The sequence below is a fragment of the Bos javanicus genome, chromosome 10 (genome assembly GCF_032452875.1).
Source record: "Bos javanicus breed banteng chromosome 10, ARS-OSU_banteng_1.0, whole genome shotgun sequence".
NCBI classification, from domain to species: Eukaryota; Metazoa; Chordata; class Mammalia; order Artiodactyla; family Bovidae; genus Bos; species Bos javanicus.
In genome coordinates, this window is record NC_083877.1 from 46986848 (window position 1) to 47003412 (window position 16565).

The 16565-nt window shown below is 42.6% G+C and overlaps 1 protein-coding gene across 10 annotated transcripts in view; it reads right to left on the reverse strand.

The window, feature by feature from the left end:
* Positions 1-16565, reverse strand: part of TLN2 (talin 2) — a 495219-nt gene that overhangs the window by 189500 nt on the left and 289154 nt on the right. For all 10 annotated transcript variants that reach the window (XM_061431110.1, XM_061431113.1, XM_061431111.1 and 7 more), the window contains 3 exons: positions 15701-15853; positions 13771-13913; positions 12063-12190 (listed from right to left, as the gene is read on the reverse strand). In XM_061431110.1, the coding sequence (XP_061287094.1) occupies positions 12063-12190; positions 13771-13913; positions 15701-15853 (424 nt within the window). The remainder of the gene's footprint in view (positions 1-12062; positions 12191-13770; positions 13914-15700; positions 15854-16565) is intronic.

Consider the following 16565-nt stretch of genomic DNA (forward strand, 5'->3'; position numbering starts at 1 on the left):
TGACCCAACAAAGATCCTGCATGCCGCAGCTAAGACCCGGTGCAGCCAAATAAATGAATAAACAAAAAAATATCTTAAGAAGGGGTCAAGTTAAGGTTCTGGCTACATTAAGACTTGAATCATGATGCCTCTTCAACCTGTAAACTGCATTTGTAGAAAAAAAATTCTGAATACATTTTCTGGAAGGTTGGGGAACTAGGTTTGAGCACCAGCAGAATACTCAAACCTAATCAAGAGACCCCATGTCAGTCCACAGGAAGGAACCTAGGGAACAACTGGGCGGCCGCACCTTAGATGCTGTGACTATTGTTAAGCAGCTCTGGGGACAAAAAGGTCTGATTGAGAGAAGACTGGAAGACATCAATGTCACAGAAGAGGAAGCTGAGTCACAGAGAGGTCAGGAGACTTGGCTGAGGTCACAGCAGCAGAGAGCCTCTGACCTCCAGTTCAAGAGCGGATGCATGTGGACCCAGGGCTGTTCCAAGCTCCCCTTGGAGCACACGAACAATGATAACCAGGAAGCATCACGGTGGGCCACTGCTGTGAGCCTCTGGATGGCAGCTCCCACAGTATCAACAAAGGAGACCTGGCAAAGGTTACCTAAAGGGCCCCAAAAAGGGGCCCATGCCAACCCCCTCACAAGAATGACTGTTACTAGAAGAACACCAGATGGTGACTTGTTGGTCATTTATGGTGAGAAAGTTCTGTGTGGCAACAAGCTGCCCTCGACTCAGACTCTGCAAACTAACGCTCCCGTTCTTTTGTAGGAAGAGAAAACAACTTCTAGAAGCTCGCACTGGAGGTGTGACCCCTAATGTTGCAAGAGTCAATTTTGAGGTAGTGTACTATAAAGCGCGGGCTTCCCTGATGGTTCACATAGTAAAGAATCTGCCTGCAATGCAGGAGACCCGGGTTCAATCCCTGGGCTGGGAAGATCCCCTAGAGAAGGGATAGGCTACCCACTCCAGTATTCTTGCCTGGAGAATTCCATGGACAGAGGAGCCTGGTGGGCTACAGTCCATGGGATCACAAAGAGTCGGACATGACTGAGAGACCAACACTTCACTTACTGTATTTTGAAATCTGAACTGAGGGAGCATGCGTGTGTGCGTGCATGTGTGGGGGATGTATTCTTCCCCAGTAAATCAACAGCACGCACAGTGTCAGCAGGAAGCCAGAAAGAGCAGGCAGCCTGCCATCATCGCTGCCTGCCAGCGCGCGGGGGAGCAGTTCCAGCTCAGTTGTTTTTTTTTGATTACCAGACCCAAGTATGGAAGGTTCCTAAGCGTACATGTGAAATCTGTTGGCTTTCTCTGAGAAAATGAGTCAGATGGTCAAATCTGATTGGAAAATTTTCTCCTAATTAAGCAAGCACTGGCCAAGCCAAGTCCTACCTACTGCCTCCTGAAATATTCCCACCTTAAAAGGGCAGCCTGCAAACCCTCTGCCAGCCTCGTATGTATCATCTTTTCTGAGTGCAAGAGTAACACTGATTACTAATACAGCAGACTAGTCAGAGTTCCTCTCACACTCTCAGATCCACAGGAGGCTGAAATCTGCAGCCAAAAGACTCTTCTCTCATGAGCTCTACTTTTGCTCTGGCTGAGTCAGTTGTCTTTCTTCTCCCGTTTGTATGATCTGCATTTATTCTTCAATCTCACTGCTGGCTGTGTATCACATAATTATGCAATAAACCAAAGTAGCCCCTAACCAGGGGCTAAAATAGTCCCTGGAACAGTACAAAAGAGAGCTTACTGAATGCTTCCTAACAGTAAATATTTACAAAAAGTTATTAGATATAAATAAAACATGTGAACTACTAAACAGAAAAAAAAATTAAAATTTAAAAATAGTCTGTCCTCAGATTGCTTCATGATTGTCTTTATATTCTCTTATGGATGACGTGGTATATCCAACAAAGATAATGAAGAGCCCTATCCAGGTGATCCATACCAGGAAAAAAAGTTGGTCCTGTATCAAAAGACTGGGAAATAAATGCCTAAGTTGAAAGTTAAAATACAGGGTTTCAGAGAGGTAGAAGCATAGATTCTACACTTTAAATGATTTTGGGGGATGATCCAAGAAACAGTAAACCATGTTCATAGGGGGTTTTCCATTACCAACAGCTGCCATTTATTGAAATGCAAATACTGTTTCAGGGGTTTTACATGCATAAATAGATTAAACTCTAACAAAATTCTTGGAAGAAAATATTTCAACATTCCAGTTTTTTTATACATGGAACAGGAGGCTCAGTGATTCTCAGGAAGTTGCCCACAATCATAGCCAACAACTTAAGCCTCATGTGTGGGCTCCAGAGACCATGCTCTTAGCCACTTAGCACTCTGGTCTTCCCATGTTACCCTTTGGTCAAAAGACATACCATATGATAGGTATTGGAGAACCTTGGGACAAAGAAACAGTAACACCCAATCAGATAATGGCAACAATGACCATAGTGGTGGCAGTCAATTTTTTAGAGATGCCAAGAGGCAATGAATAAAGGAAGGGGAATTTAATAAACACATCTTGGGGAGAAGGGTCTGGAGTCAAATCCAGACACTCACTTAAAACTTCATTTTCATATATCAAATGTAAGCTGCTTCTATAAGTAATTCCAAAAGAGGCATTCTAAAGATGTTCTCTGGTCTCAAAAAAAGTGCACAAGTACACGGGAGGCAGCATGGTTTGGGAAATGTAAACTGCGTCTCACCTGTCTCAGAACTCTCATCTTGAAATTGCACCACCAGAGGCAACTCCTACCTCTCTTAGCTGGTCTTATCACCTGGGAAGCATTTAAGATTCCCACCTAGGAATCATGCTGCTTATATGAAAACAATGGCTGCCCTCTCATTCCTGGGGAAGGAGGGCAACAATATGAACATAAAGCAGTGAGGAGGGCTTCCCTGGTGGCTCAGTGGATAAGAATCCGCCTACCAATGCAGGGGACACAGGTTCAATCCCTAGTCTGGGAAGATCCCATGTGCCTCAGAGCAAACTAAGCCCACAAGCCAAAACTACCCATGAGCCCTAGAGCTCGGGCTCCGCAACAAGAGAAGCTACTTCACCCTGCAACGAAGAGTAGCCCCTGCTATCTAGAGCTAGAGAAAGCCCACATGCAAATGAAGACAAATTGCAGCCAGAGTTTAAAAAAAAACAAAAACAAAAACGGGCAGTAACAAGTCTACCAGCACACAGTGGAGCTCTAAAGAGGAGAGGGGACAATGACAGAGGTGCAGCAGAGACAGTGTCACTCGGGGATACGAGAACACCCAGGTTTCCGGAACCCATGCCGAATCACCAAATGACTAATAATATTTCAAATTTGGTATCACATAAAGTTTCAAAGTGTGGTCTGAGGACCAGCAGCATCGGTACCACCTGAAAACATATAACACGCGCCAAGTTTTTAGGCTTTGCGCCAAACCCACTGAATAAGAGGCTCTGAGGTAAGACCCAACAGTGTGTTTTAACAAGCCCTCTGGACGAGCCAGGGTGGAGGCTTCCCTGGTGGCTCAGAGGTTAAAGCGTCTGCCTGGAATATGGGAGACCCGGGTTCGATCCCTGGGTCAGAAAGATCCCCTGGAGAAGGAAATGGCAACCCACTCCAGTACTCTTGCCTGGAGAATCCCATGGAAGGAGGAGTCTGGTAGGCTACAGCCCATGGGGTCGCAAAAGTCGGACACGACTGAGCAACTTCACTTTCGCTGGATGAGCCTGCCATAGGCTAAAGGCAGAGGACCCACTGGTCTAGTGGGCCGAAAGCTTAAATGATGGAGTTGGATAAACTGGATTTAAATCTTGGGTTTAAATCCAGACTCAAAGATGAAAATGTGACTTAAGAATATTGGTCAAGTCCTGGTTAATTTGAAGTGATGAAGTAGGTGGAAGAAAACACTGGTTGAGTTGGAAAATAGTTACAGTGGCAAAAAAGTAGAGAGTGAAGATCACACGGGGAATGCACAGGCAAGGCGCTGAGGACCTGTCTCAGTCACACGGCAGTTCTGTGCTCCTGAACCAAACCCAGTGCCCTTCAGTGTAAAGGTGGGAAATCCCACCGAGGCTCACAGATAGCCTAGGGTTAGATACATGCAGAGGTTCCTGGTTTGAAAGTTATGGAGTCTGAAAGTCATTAGGGAGGGAGACAGCAACCTTAGGAGGCTGAAGCTAGGAGGAAACAGTGAAGGCAACATTGACTGGTCATCACCACCCCAGACCAAAGGGAGCACTCCCGGCTGTCAGGAGCATGGGACAAAAAACCCTCTTGCACTGCTGGTGGGAATGGAAACTGATTACAGCCACTATGTAAGACAGTATGGAGATTCCTATAACAAACTAGGAATAAAACTACCATGTAACTGAACAACAGCACTCCTGGGCATATACCCTGAGAAAACCATAACTGAAAAAGACTCCTGTATCTCAGTGTTCACTGCAGCACTATTTACAACAGCTAAGACATGGAAGCAACCTAAATGTCCATCGACAGATGAATGGATAGAGAAGCTGTGGTGCATTTTTACAATGGAATATTTCTCAGCTACAAAAAGGACCACATTTGAGTCAGTGCTAATGAGGTGGATGGACCTAGAACCTGTTAAACAGAGTGAAGTAAGTCAGAAAGAGAAAAACAAATACCGTATACTAATGCATATATATGGAATCTAGAAAAAAGGTACTGATGAGCCTATCTGCAGGGCAGCAGTGGGGACGCAGACACAGAGAGCAGGCTTATGGACACCGGGTGGGGAAGGAGAGGGAGGGAAAAGTGGAGAGAGTAGCATGGGAACATGTACACTACCACAGGTAAAATAGACAGCCAGTGGGAATTTGCTGTGTGACTCAGGGAGCTCAAACCGGGCTCTGTGACAACCTAGAGGGATGGGATGCGAGGCAGGTTCAAGAGGGAGGGGCATATCTATATCTATGGTTGGTTTATGCTGATGAATGGCAGGAACCAACACAACATTGGAAAGCACTTATCCTACAGTTAAATATAAAAATAAATAACCAAATAAATAAATAAAATGGCATTATCTCCAAAAAAATTTTAAAAAGCCAACCAGAGGAACCAGTGCATGGGCAGTGGAGAGGAAGAGGGGGTAAGACAGAGCTGGGGAGATACAAAGGCGAAACTCTTGCTTTACTGTGGGTTTGAAAACAGAATCCACAGCCAAGTTATTCTGACAAAAGCACACACAGAAGGCCAACTACAAAGGAGGAATATGTGTTTGAACAGATGCCAAGAGAAAAACTGACTTAAGACTTCGTACTGTGTCAAAGGCTTTGTTTGTTGACAGTAGAATTATCTTGAGTTTGTGGGGGAAAATCTCGAGGTCCTCTCTGAAGCCTTCCTCAGAGACTCATACCCCGGCTGCAGTGTTTTCTCAGTGAAGCACTCCTAAGGAACACGGTAACAGGACGAGGGTGAAACCAAGGAGGACGGTGGTTCCCCCTGCCTGCCTGCACCCAACCACTGCACCATTTCTCCCCGAGGCATCCAGGGTCACGGAACCTTTGAGCCTGACCTCCAAGGTCTCTTAATTTTTTCCTTACTACGTGGTATATATCCAGCCTCAGTGATTACAAGCTTTTATCACCTCTCACACAGACTATAGCAACTATCCTTTTTAAAGACATTAACTGTGGAAACACGAAGTATAAAGTATACACCTCAACTTATATACCAATCATCAAGGATAAATACACGTTACCATATTGTCATATTCGCTTTATGATTGCTACTTCTCTGCTTTAAAGAACAAATTACAGATTGCGCTGAAGTCCCACACCATCCTTCTTTCTCACCCTATAGGTAGTCATTTTCCTGAAGGTAATTTCCATGCATGGTTTATTATGTTCCTACCTCTCCTTGTGTCTATAAACAATACATTCTGTTTCTCTTTGTATTTTTAAATTCAACAGATTCATCTTATAAAATATCATTTCCTCTGTGCTCTGGTGTCTTCATATATTAAAATGTGTGCCCATCTGAGAGGCATGAAAAAGCTATATCCTTATTGATTTTGCATTCTAGATTGCTTACGAGGCTGAATATCTTTCCCTATCTTTACAAGTAAGTTGAATTTCCTCTTCTCTCAAGTGCCTGTGCATTATCTTGATCTTTTTCCCTAGTGAGGGCGCTCAGTCACTCTGTCATATTTAACTCTTGCGATTCCCTGGACTGTAGCCAATCAGGTTCCTCTGTCCATAGTGTTTCCCAGGCCAGAATATGCCATTTCCTTCTCTAAGGCATCTTCCTGACCCAGAGATCAAACGCACATCTCCGGCCCTGGCAGGATTCTTCACCATCGAGTCATCTGGAAAGCCCCATTTGGAAAACGTCTTTTGCCTACTGTTTTAAGTTTCATTAAGGCAAGTTCATCTGGAGAAGGCAATGGCACCCCACTCCAGTACTCTTGCTGGCAAATCCCATGGACGGAGGAGCCTGGTAGGCTGCAGTCCTCGGGGTTGCTAAGAGTCAGACACTTTCACTTTTCACTTTCACACATTGGAGAAGGAAATGGCAACCCACTCCAGTGTTCTTGCCCAGAGAATCCCAGGGACGGGGAGCCTGGTGGGCTGACGTCTATGGGGTCGCACAGAGTCGGTCACGACTGAAGCGACTTAGCCGCAGCAAGGCAAGTTCGTCAACCTTCAGAACTCTTACATCACCCTATGTTAATAATAGAGTGTTTAAATTACTATAGCTTTCTAAGAAATTGGGATTAGTTGTGAGTCTTCCATATATTTCACACATACAAACATATCTATACATTTATTTTTCAGTCCTGCAGATGAATACCATGGTTGTCTGGACCTAGGTGATGATAAGCTGCTTTTCTCTTAACAGTTCTGATAAATTTCTTCACAGATTGAGTGAATTATCTATGTAGATAAGCCTATCACTTGCAACTGACAGTTTCATTTTTCTAATCCTGAAGTTGTTTCTTTTTCCTTTCCTTATTTCGTAACTTCTTTGTTACTTATTATCTCCCTCTACACTAGAACAAAAGTTCCATCAGGGAAGGAATGTTTGACTGTTTTACACTGCTGTCCTCAATGTCGGAGAAGGCAAAGGCACCCCACTCCAGAACTCTTGCCTGGAAAATCCCATGGGCGGAGGAGCCTGGTAGGCTGCAGTCCATGGGGTCGCTAAGAGTCGGACACAACTGAAGTGACTTAGCAGCAGCAGTAGCAGTAGAGCTTACCAGGCAGAAGACATGAATAAATTATTTATTGAACAATGAATTTTGCATTCCTAGAGAAACCAGTTATAACTTGCAGTTACAGATAAACAGAAGCAATGCTGGACTTTACTGATTTTTTATGAATTTTAGGTAGGACCCATATTGAGTTTAAAATTTTATTGGTCTGTATTCAGTTCAATTTTGCTATTTGATCTGCTAGCTTCAAGGTAAGGTGAGGAATTTTTTTTCCTCTTTCTGTTCTCTGAAACAAAGTGAAGCTACTTTTTGTTTTGTTTTGTTTTTGATTCATTTATTTTATATTATGAGGACTATTTCTTTCAAGATCATAGATCCATCCAGATTTTCTTATTATCCATTTTTGTCTAGATCTTCAATTTTTGGCTTCAAATTTCCATTTCATTTTCTTATGATTTTTAAAATCCTTATCTGAAGTTCTTCCCCTATAATTCATTACTAATGATTATTTTTGCCTCTTTCTTCTTTTGTTTTACTTGACCAAATCTACCAGAGAGTTATACATTTTATTAATTTTTTCAGGCAGGCAGCTTCGGGTTCTGTTGATTCTCTCTGAATTTCTATTTCATTCTCTTGACTAAAACATTTTCTTTGTATTATTTTGATCTTGTTCTACTTATCACTTCCTGAGGAAGGTACGTTAAATTAGTCCACTAAATTTGTGTCTCTGAAATTCCCTGTTTCTCTTGCACCCATTTTCCCAACAATAGAGCAGCTGGGGGACACTAAATAATTCTGAAATTCCTGAAAACTCTGAGAATCGTTTAGTCTCTGATTTTCATTTTTCTCAATAAGCACCTTCACTAAGGTGCTTCTGAGTACAGAAATCATTAAGGGGTCTTAAGAAAGGTGAAAAAAACAAACAAACCCCAAAACTCATAAAAAGGTGCATAGTAACTACCGTATGATCCAGCAATCTCGCTCATTGGTGTATATCCAAGGAAACTGAAGTCAGGGTCTGCAACCCATGTTCACTGCAGTATTATTTGGAATAGCCAAGATAGGGAGACAACGTAAATGCCCCTTGATGGATGAATGGGTAAAGAACATGTGTGGTAGATATATACAATGAAATATTTTCCACCGTAGGAAAAAAGGAAACCCTGCCATTTGTGACAACACAGGTGAACTCGGAGGGCAATATGCTAAGTGACATAGCCAGACAGAGAATGACCGAAACTATATGGTATCACTTACATGCAGAGTTCTTTCTTAAGCCATTCTCACAGAAACAGAAGATAGAAAGGGTGGATGTGAGGGCTGGGGGAGAGAGGTAAACTGCATAATACAGGTCAAAGTGTATGAAATTTACCGTAAGAATTTGGCACACAGCATTACAACTACAGTTAATAACATGGTTCAGTGTACTTCAAAGTTGCTGAGTTGATAAGCATTCTCAACACACACACACAGACACAACACAATGTGAGGTAACGGATGTTAGTTATTTTGATCTTGGTAATCATTCTACATGTATATGGACATCATATCATCAAGTTGCATACTTTAAAATATACATAGTTGTCGATTATTCCTCAATAAAGCTTTTTTTTAAAAAAAAGGTCCATCGTATGCTGACTTTGAGCACAAGTGCTACACAAATTTTCAAAAAATTAAAAGAAAATTAATTTTATCGTTAAAAGTTAAAAAGAAAGGAATTAAAGTCATTAAACATCCCTCCATGTACCTTACCCAAAAGCTGTGTGACTAATATCTCTGCCTGGCTTTATCTTCAACCAGACTGTGTGACAAGGCCAATCTTTTATTTATTTATTTTTTAACTGTGAACTGTTCAAAGCCAACAGTATATATGACAGCAAGATGGTGAAAAACAAAGACTAGCAGACATGGTTTGTCACCAGGGTCAGCACAGGGACCCTAACCCTGAAAGGTCTCAGACTATCCAACATACAGTCAGGGAACTGTGACCTCACTGTTTTGTTTAAAAGGAGATGAATATTCTCAGGCAAGTTTTTACCTGTAATGTATGTGCAATAATATACACAATTAAACATCTACATTAAATAAAAATGCCTCATTACCTAAACTTGGCCTAATTAAAGAGTAAATCAAATTAATAAGAAAAATAATTTCTATGAGGCACATAAGCTTATTTTAATCTGGAACCCGAGTACGGATACATATACCATTAGAGTCCTGAGCTTTATACCATAATCTCAGAAACAAGAAAGTTGAACACAATTGCTTAACCTTGGTGACCTCACATTACTAAGAGAAGGCACGTCTTTAATAGAGTGTAGGTGTGCCCATAAGTCCCAGGAGACAGTTGTGTGAGCAATACCAGCATGCTGATACTGCACGTAATCCACACACAAGCAGTCGGTGGTGTGATGACACTCACTGGGATGTAATAGGCACAACAGAGCGGAAGCCAAAGAATCCTGCGATCACATTTTAAAGTACTTTCCTAATCTTGCTGCATACTGGGAGACCAGTGAAGGGGGCAACTTTGCCCTCCAAGTAGACATCTGTTTGTAAAAAATGTAAATCCCAATGTGAGGAGTCAGAAGCTACCTGCAGAAAAAGTCTATGTAACCACGAACAAGCCACTTCTCCTCTCTGCTGCTTCTTTTGCATCCATAGCATAAAAATATACTGCTTGTTCAATTCACAAGGAGGCCCTGAGGATTATCTATCCAAAAGCTCCAGAGAAAAGGCATAAATAAAATGACCAGGGTAGCATCATTTCAGGTACCCAATGCAAGGCTGAATTTGGATCACCTTCTGATCAGGGCCACACAGGCTCACAGGTATGAAAGCTTAAAAACTAAACGTAAAACTTTTTGGTTCACAAATCTCTTCACTTTCTCCCATGCTTCATCAGTCACTCAAAGAAACAAAATACATTTCCTCCCTCCGGGGCTTAATTAGTTCTTTGTGCTGTCAGTTTCCGTGGCCATAATCCATAGGTTTATGATACCAAATGTATCTGAGGGACCAACTGTGAGGGCAGAATCCAGGAAGGTGAGAGTAACTGAAAGCTCATGTGCTTTCAGTTACTGGAAGGCATCTGGGGTATAAGAACAGAGAAAGGCAAATTTCCAAGGCTCCTGCAGGAAGGAAGTCAGACCAACTGGATACAAGTGGCCCTGAGGAACTTGGCCAAATGACTCATTTGGAGGATGCAGAATAAACTTAATGACAGGACCTGCCTAGAGCTAGTCTCAAACTCAAGGTTGCTATATGGAATACTGTAGGACAAAGCATCACTTTGGAAGGGCTCCCTGGGATTCATCAACCCAAGGGCAGAGGTTTTTTTTTTTTTTAATAACAACTCAGTTTAGACCCAACAGCACACGGCCCAGGCATTCTCTGCCACCCGGAGAGAAGTCTGATTTCCTTTTTACCTCAGGGTACGTGCTGGTCCCAATTACTTTCCACCAAAGCAAAAGTGAGGTCAGGGGCCAAATAAGCAGTTGTTATTGTCTCCTTTCAATAGACTCAGATACAATATGATGAATGACCTACTTAATGCACCTCACATTGGTGTATCCTATAGAAAAGATGACGCCTGCCCACTCCGGTCAGCATTCCTGTCAGGTCCCCACTTGCAAAGCCTCCTGCAAAAGCTGCACTCTACGTGAGAGCATGATTTTGACCAGGTTAAGACTTCCTGTAGTGATATTTTTGGCTCAGCCAAATATTTCATTGGATCTAAGAGGAAGTGGAAGAGAGAAAGAACAAGTGGGGGAAACCAGATAAAGGAAAGAAATATTATCAGAGAAAGAAAGAGACAAAATCCTTGGAGAAGCCCAGGCCAAACCAGAGGGGAAGATGACCTCTGACAAACAGCTGCCTACAAATGGTGAGGCTTGTCTGCTGGACATCTCTAGGAAACCCAGTTCCTAAGGCCCATGTTCAGTGACGAATCTTAGTGATGAATCTGGAGGGTTAGCTTTCTCTTGAACCCGTAAGTACTGAACCAGAAAAATCACCCCCATCATTTCATAAAATCAAACCAAAGACCAGATGGGTGGGAAGTGTAGAGCCAGTATTTAAAAATATATACATCACACTTTTTCAGAGCAGTGACAATTTCACTAAATTATACTAAATGATGTGAAACTCTCTCTTTTATACTCTGTTGCTCTAATACTGAAGTCTTTAAAAGAAATGCAACATGACAAAATGCTGCCCCATATGAAGAATATTCTAAAGAGCAGAGATTTCAGAAGATGGGAAAAGCGAGTATCTCAGTTCCAGAGATAACCTGGATCAGGGGTCCCCAACCTCTGGTACTGGGTCCATGGCCTGTTAGGAACTGGGCTGCATAGCAGGAGGTGAGTGCTGAGTGAGCAAAGCTTCATCTGTATTTATAGCTGCTCCCTATGGCTACCATTTCCGTCTGAGCTCCGTCTCCTGTCAGATCAGCAATGGCTGATTCCCATATTAAATTCTCATGCATCACAATGTAATATAATAGAAATAAAGTACACAATAAATGTAAAGTGTCTGAAGCATCCTGAAGCCATCCCCTACCACTCTGTTCCTGGGAAAATTATCTGCCATGAAATTGGCCCCAGGTGCCAAAAGGCTAGGGACCACTGCCTGAGACAGTAGCTGGGAGGGGTACCGCAGACCCTGTGGTCCAGAGGAAAACACACCCTGCCCAAAAGTGGGAAAAGCCCTCTTCATAGTCATCCCAACACTGAATTTCGAGGCCCCTTGCTTTCTCCACAAATGTCATCATATATTGAATCAAGTAAAAACTAACAGTCTCACAACTGACCAAACCTACAGTGTGTACGTTGCATAACAAGCTCAAAAATAAATAGTGAAAACAACAGAAAAAAGAAAAACCAAATGGTCATTTACTCTAAGAATCCAGGCTTGTGTTTATGCTCCACATGAGGTCCGAATTGAATCTGGGCTTGAAATCCACCAAACTCACATGCTTTCTCGAAGGAGACAGGGTGGGAGCCATTCAGGATATCATCCCGAGCCTGCAACACAAGAGGAAGCAAAAAGCATCAGGAGCTTGGGGGGACCAACACGATTTCTCCAGTTCCATGTTCCTGGCACCCAAGCCTACCCTCTCTGGGGAGATGAGGGGAGGCGTGCCAGCCAAGCCAGAGTGAGGCATTCATTCAGGACGCTGTGAGCGACTGTAGCGTCACAGAATTAATGCAAAGGGAAAACAAGTCCGTGCCCAAATTGCCTATGGATGGAAGGCATCAGCAATGCCCAGTATATTAAAACTAAAGCTTGAGTGCAATCTAGGGAGGTAGAAGTGATTGTGAAAAATAAAGGGGCCAAGGGAAGTCCTTGTATAATGACCAGATTCATAGGGGACAGAAATGCAATAGATTTTTATGACCCTAAGTGATAAAGTTAATAGAAAAATTACCTAGAAGTAAAAATCAACCCAATCCCCACCCCAAGATAAACAGAACAGACAAGCACTCAGTACTGCAGACATCTGGGTGAAATGATAAGCAAATACACAGTCCAGGAATCAGGAAGGCACTGCACTTGAAGTCTTTCTCCTGTTTCCTGACCCCCTCACTTGTGTTGCTATTTATTGTCTTTCCTTTCTCTAGTTAAATGACCCCCAGAACACTTTCAGATGTACACTCTGACCTGTGGCCCTGAGCCTTAAACCAACAAGCATTTTCTTATTGTCTGGATCTCTCTCTCCCTCTGGCCTACCAGCCTCATTTCTCCAAGTCCTTCCTCCATCTGCTAACTTGGGGGCCAGCAAAATTTTCCTGTAAAATGCCGGAGAGTAAACAAATTACATCTTCTGGGCCATGAACTCTGCCGTCAGAATGCGAGTGCGGCCACTGACAATACGTAGACAATTATGTGATAAAGAAGGGGATTTACCAGTGTGCAATATGTAAACAAATGAGATGTGGTTCCAATAAAACTTTAATATTTATAAACACAGGTGACACCGTGGCTGCATTTTGCTGACCCTCCCCCTCCCACATTATTGCTAAGAGCCAATAGGTTGATAAGTAAAAGGAGAGGAAAGGGAAGGAATACAGGGAAGAATGAAAGAAGTAAGAGAGGAAGGAAGATGTTTTCCTTGGGCCAACAGAAGTCTTTGGGACTGTCTAGTCAAAGCCCACATCTTACGTACTGGGTAACTGCAACTCAGATAAATTGAATGATTCATCTGAGTTTAAACAATTGCTTAATGGCAAAAATTTTAAATGTTATTGAGAGAATATCTTTCAGTTAATGAGAAATACTGATTTTCTGACCAATATCCATCCTTGTTTTCTAGATGTGAGCTAAGAAAGCAGTAGTACATGTGAATGGTGAGTATTTCCTGCAAAGCCAGAAGACAGAGAGAGACAGCAGTGGCTACCAGGACCCCGATGGGAAGCCAACCAAAGCCCCTCTCAGGATGGCCGGCAGCACACAGTGGACGTCAACCTGCACCACAGCTCAACATGATTGAAAAGAGAACGTCACAGACACGCAAGAACCAGAGCCCAGTTCCTGCCCTCCCCCAGCCACAGCCGGAGTTCTGGAAAGCTCACCAACCTCGGGGTCTGAGCGTTCGATACTGTACCTGAACATAGAGCAAGTTCAGCTGCACGGGGTCTCTTGAGTCCACATTCTGATCAGAGTAAAAGAACTTCCGTCTAAGCAGCAGTGTTTCATTTTCATCTACTCCTTGTTCTCTGAATGTTCGGCTGTGATCCAGCCAATTTACTGCAACGCAAGATGACATATGAAAGAACTGTGTCTACTTTTCCTCTTAGTTCAAGGGGATTAACCAAAACAGCAGCATGATGCAGACGTGGATTTTTAAAATGCTCATATTCAGTTATAGTTGCTTCTTAGATTAAATCTGAGCTCTTTAACTTGGCAAAGTAATTGGATGCTTACTACATGACATATGAAAAAGCAAATGACAGAGAAGTTCACAGCTCTTCTTAAGTTAGTAAAACCCTACAATGAATTTATAATATGCCCATTCCTTGGGTGGAGGAAGAAACAAGGAAAACAATGCTTTAAGCCGAGACAATCAAGTCTGCATTTTCTTTTAAGTCAAGACTGGCCTTTACTCTGATCAGGAGAAATAATTTATAAACTCTGAGCATAATGAGTTGTTACCCTTGACCTTAGGCAGAAAAGAGGAGGAAACTGGAAGTAATTGGGACCAGGAGAGGACAGGACACTGAGGGGCAGGGGAGGGGAGAACCCTGCACATGGCCCACCAGTAATCTCACTCATTTAGAAAATACTGGCCTGATACCTAGATGCATGGGGATGGATCGTTGCTCTATACTTCCCACAGCTCTCATTCCTACACTCCTCCCCAGGCTTAACACACACACACATACTGAGAGCAAGTATTTATTGACAAGCCTTGACTTTTAGCACAGGGAATGTACTGAATGGACCTCCTCTCCCACACTAGCCGGGAGAGCATCATGCACAATATAATCTTCAGGATTTGTCTACCAAGGTCTCACTTGGAAAGAAGCATGCAATTGGAAATCGAATGAGGTAAAAAGAAAAGAAAAAAAAGAGAGAGATTGGAAAAAGGGTCAGAGGAAATGAAAGCCCCACTGAAGACCAACGAACATAAGGACAAGGATGACATCTTCCCAAAGCAGCAGCAAGAGAAAGAACAGTGAAGGAAAGTAAGAAGTTGGGAAGGTCTGAGTGAAATGTGCATAAAGTATGGTCCTTCTGGGAAGGTGTTGGGGGTGGTGTCAGCCAGTGCACAAAACACAGGCTTTGGGGACACGTGGTGCACACATACTTGTTTTTCTGTATATTAACTCTGTAGCCATAGAAAAGGATTTTCCTGTGGTGGAATTATATTACTATTTTGTAACCCCTAAGGAAATAATGGATGGAGGCAATAGTCATCCAAGGCTGTTAATGTCACAAAAAGGAAACAATCAAATTCAGCTTCCCAATGGACGTACCACATAGGAGTCGCTATTCTTAAACACGGATACACGTATCTGATCAAGCCTCCAGAACTCAGGAATTAAAAGGGACATATGAACATGTTAGATGACACCACAGGCATCTAACAAAATCCAGAATATAGAAAATTGTATACAAGTAACAATCCAGGGTTCTCCCCTCAAGAATTACAAGGCAAAAAAAAAAAAAAAAAGAGAGAGAGAGAGAGCGATGGAGAGAAAGCTTGGGACTAAAAGAGTTAAGCAGCCTTTCATCCAAGCTTATTTGGACCCTAGTTCAAACTGCTAACAAAAAAGCTTTTTTTAGAAGGCAATGGAGAAACTGTAAACATGATGCATGTATTTGACATTAAAAGATTACCTTTTAGGTGTGAAATGCTATTATCACTTTTTTCCCCCGTAAGGGTCTTTTTCTTTTAGTGACACAGACCCAAATGTTCATAGATGAAATAACACAAAGGAATAAAGACCCCTGTCTAGACCATACAAATTATGGGAGAGGAGAGAGGCGGGCAGCCCATGTGCCCACATCACACTTCCTCCCTGGACACTCACAGTCGTCATCCGTGTGAAGCTTGGCCTTCAGCTTCTCCATCTTCCTCTCATCTCTTAACAGTGTCCTGTCTTTTTTTAGCGTACCCGTCCCTTCTTCTTTCTTTTCTTCAATTGTTTCTTGGATTAAAGAGTATTCTTCATAGTTTGTAATTCCTAAAATTATCAATGAGTTTATCAGTTAGATTAGTGACTGCATTGCCATCAGTCCCTTTCGTCCTGGGGCCCGTAATACTCCAAGGAGTCCCTGGGGATGAAGGACAGAAAGAAGCCTTGCCAAGGGGGAAGGTCAGGGTCACTCCAGGGAGCATGCATCAAGTAACTGGCCACAAAGGAGGGTCCTCCACTAGGTAAGTCACATTCCAACGTCATGCTAAAGTCTCCTGAGTAATTTTTGAGTAATAAGAACAAAATAGAAATAGAACAGAGGAAGGTAAGACAATGTCAAACAAGCAGTGTCTGAAGGACCTGGGCTTCATTTTCATTATGAGAAAAATAAGACAGGAAAGGCCACTTTCTTCAAATATTCAAGCGGGTTCATATATTGCAACATCTGTAAGACGTTACCAAAAACCAAACGAACATTTTGGCCAACCCAATAGAAAGGAGACAGACTTGTTCTTTGAGGAGACAAATAGAAGCATGGTGGGGGGGCAATGTCTAATATGATTGTATAGGTTGGCCCCATGAGTCTTCAGGAGGTAATGGGGGTCAGTGATGCTTAGACAGAATCTCCCAGTCATGGATGGGAGCCTGAACCATATGATTTCAAAAACATTATTTTCAATTTGAGAATTCATTTAATTTTGAAAGGGAAATAAAAGCTCTCACTGACTCAGAGAGACACTTAAGTGTTTACAATACCAGT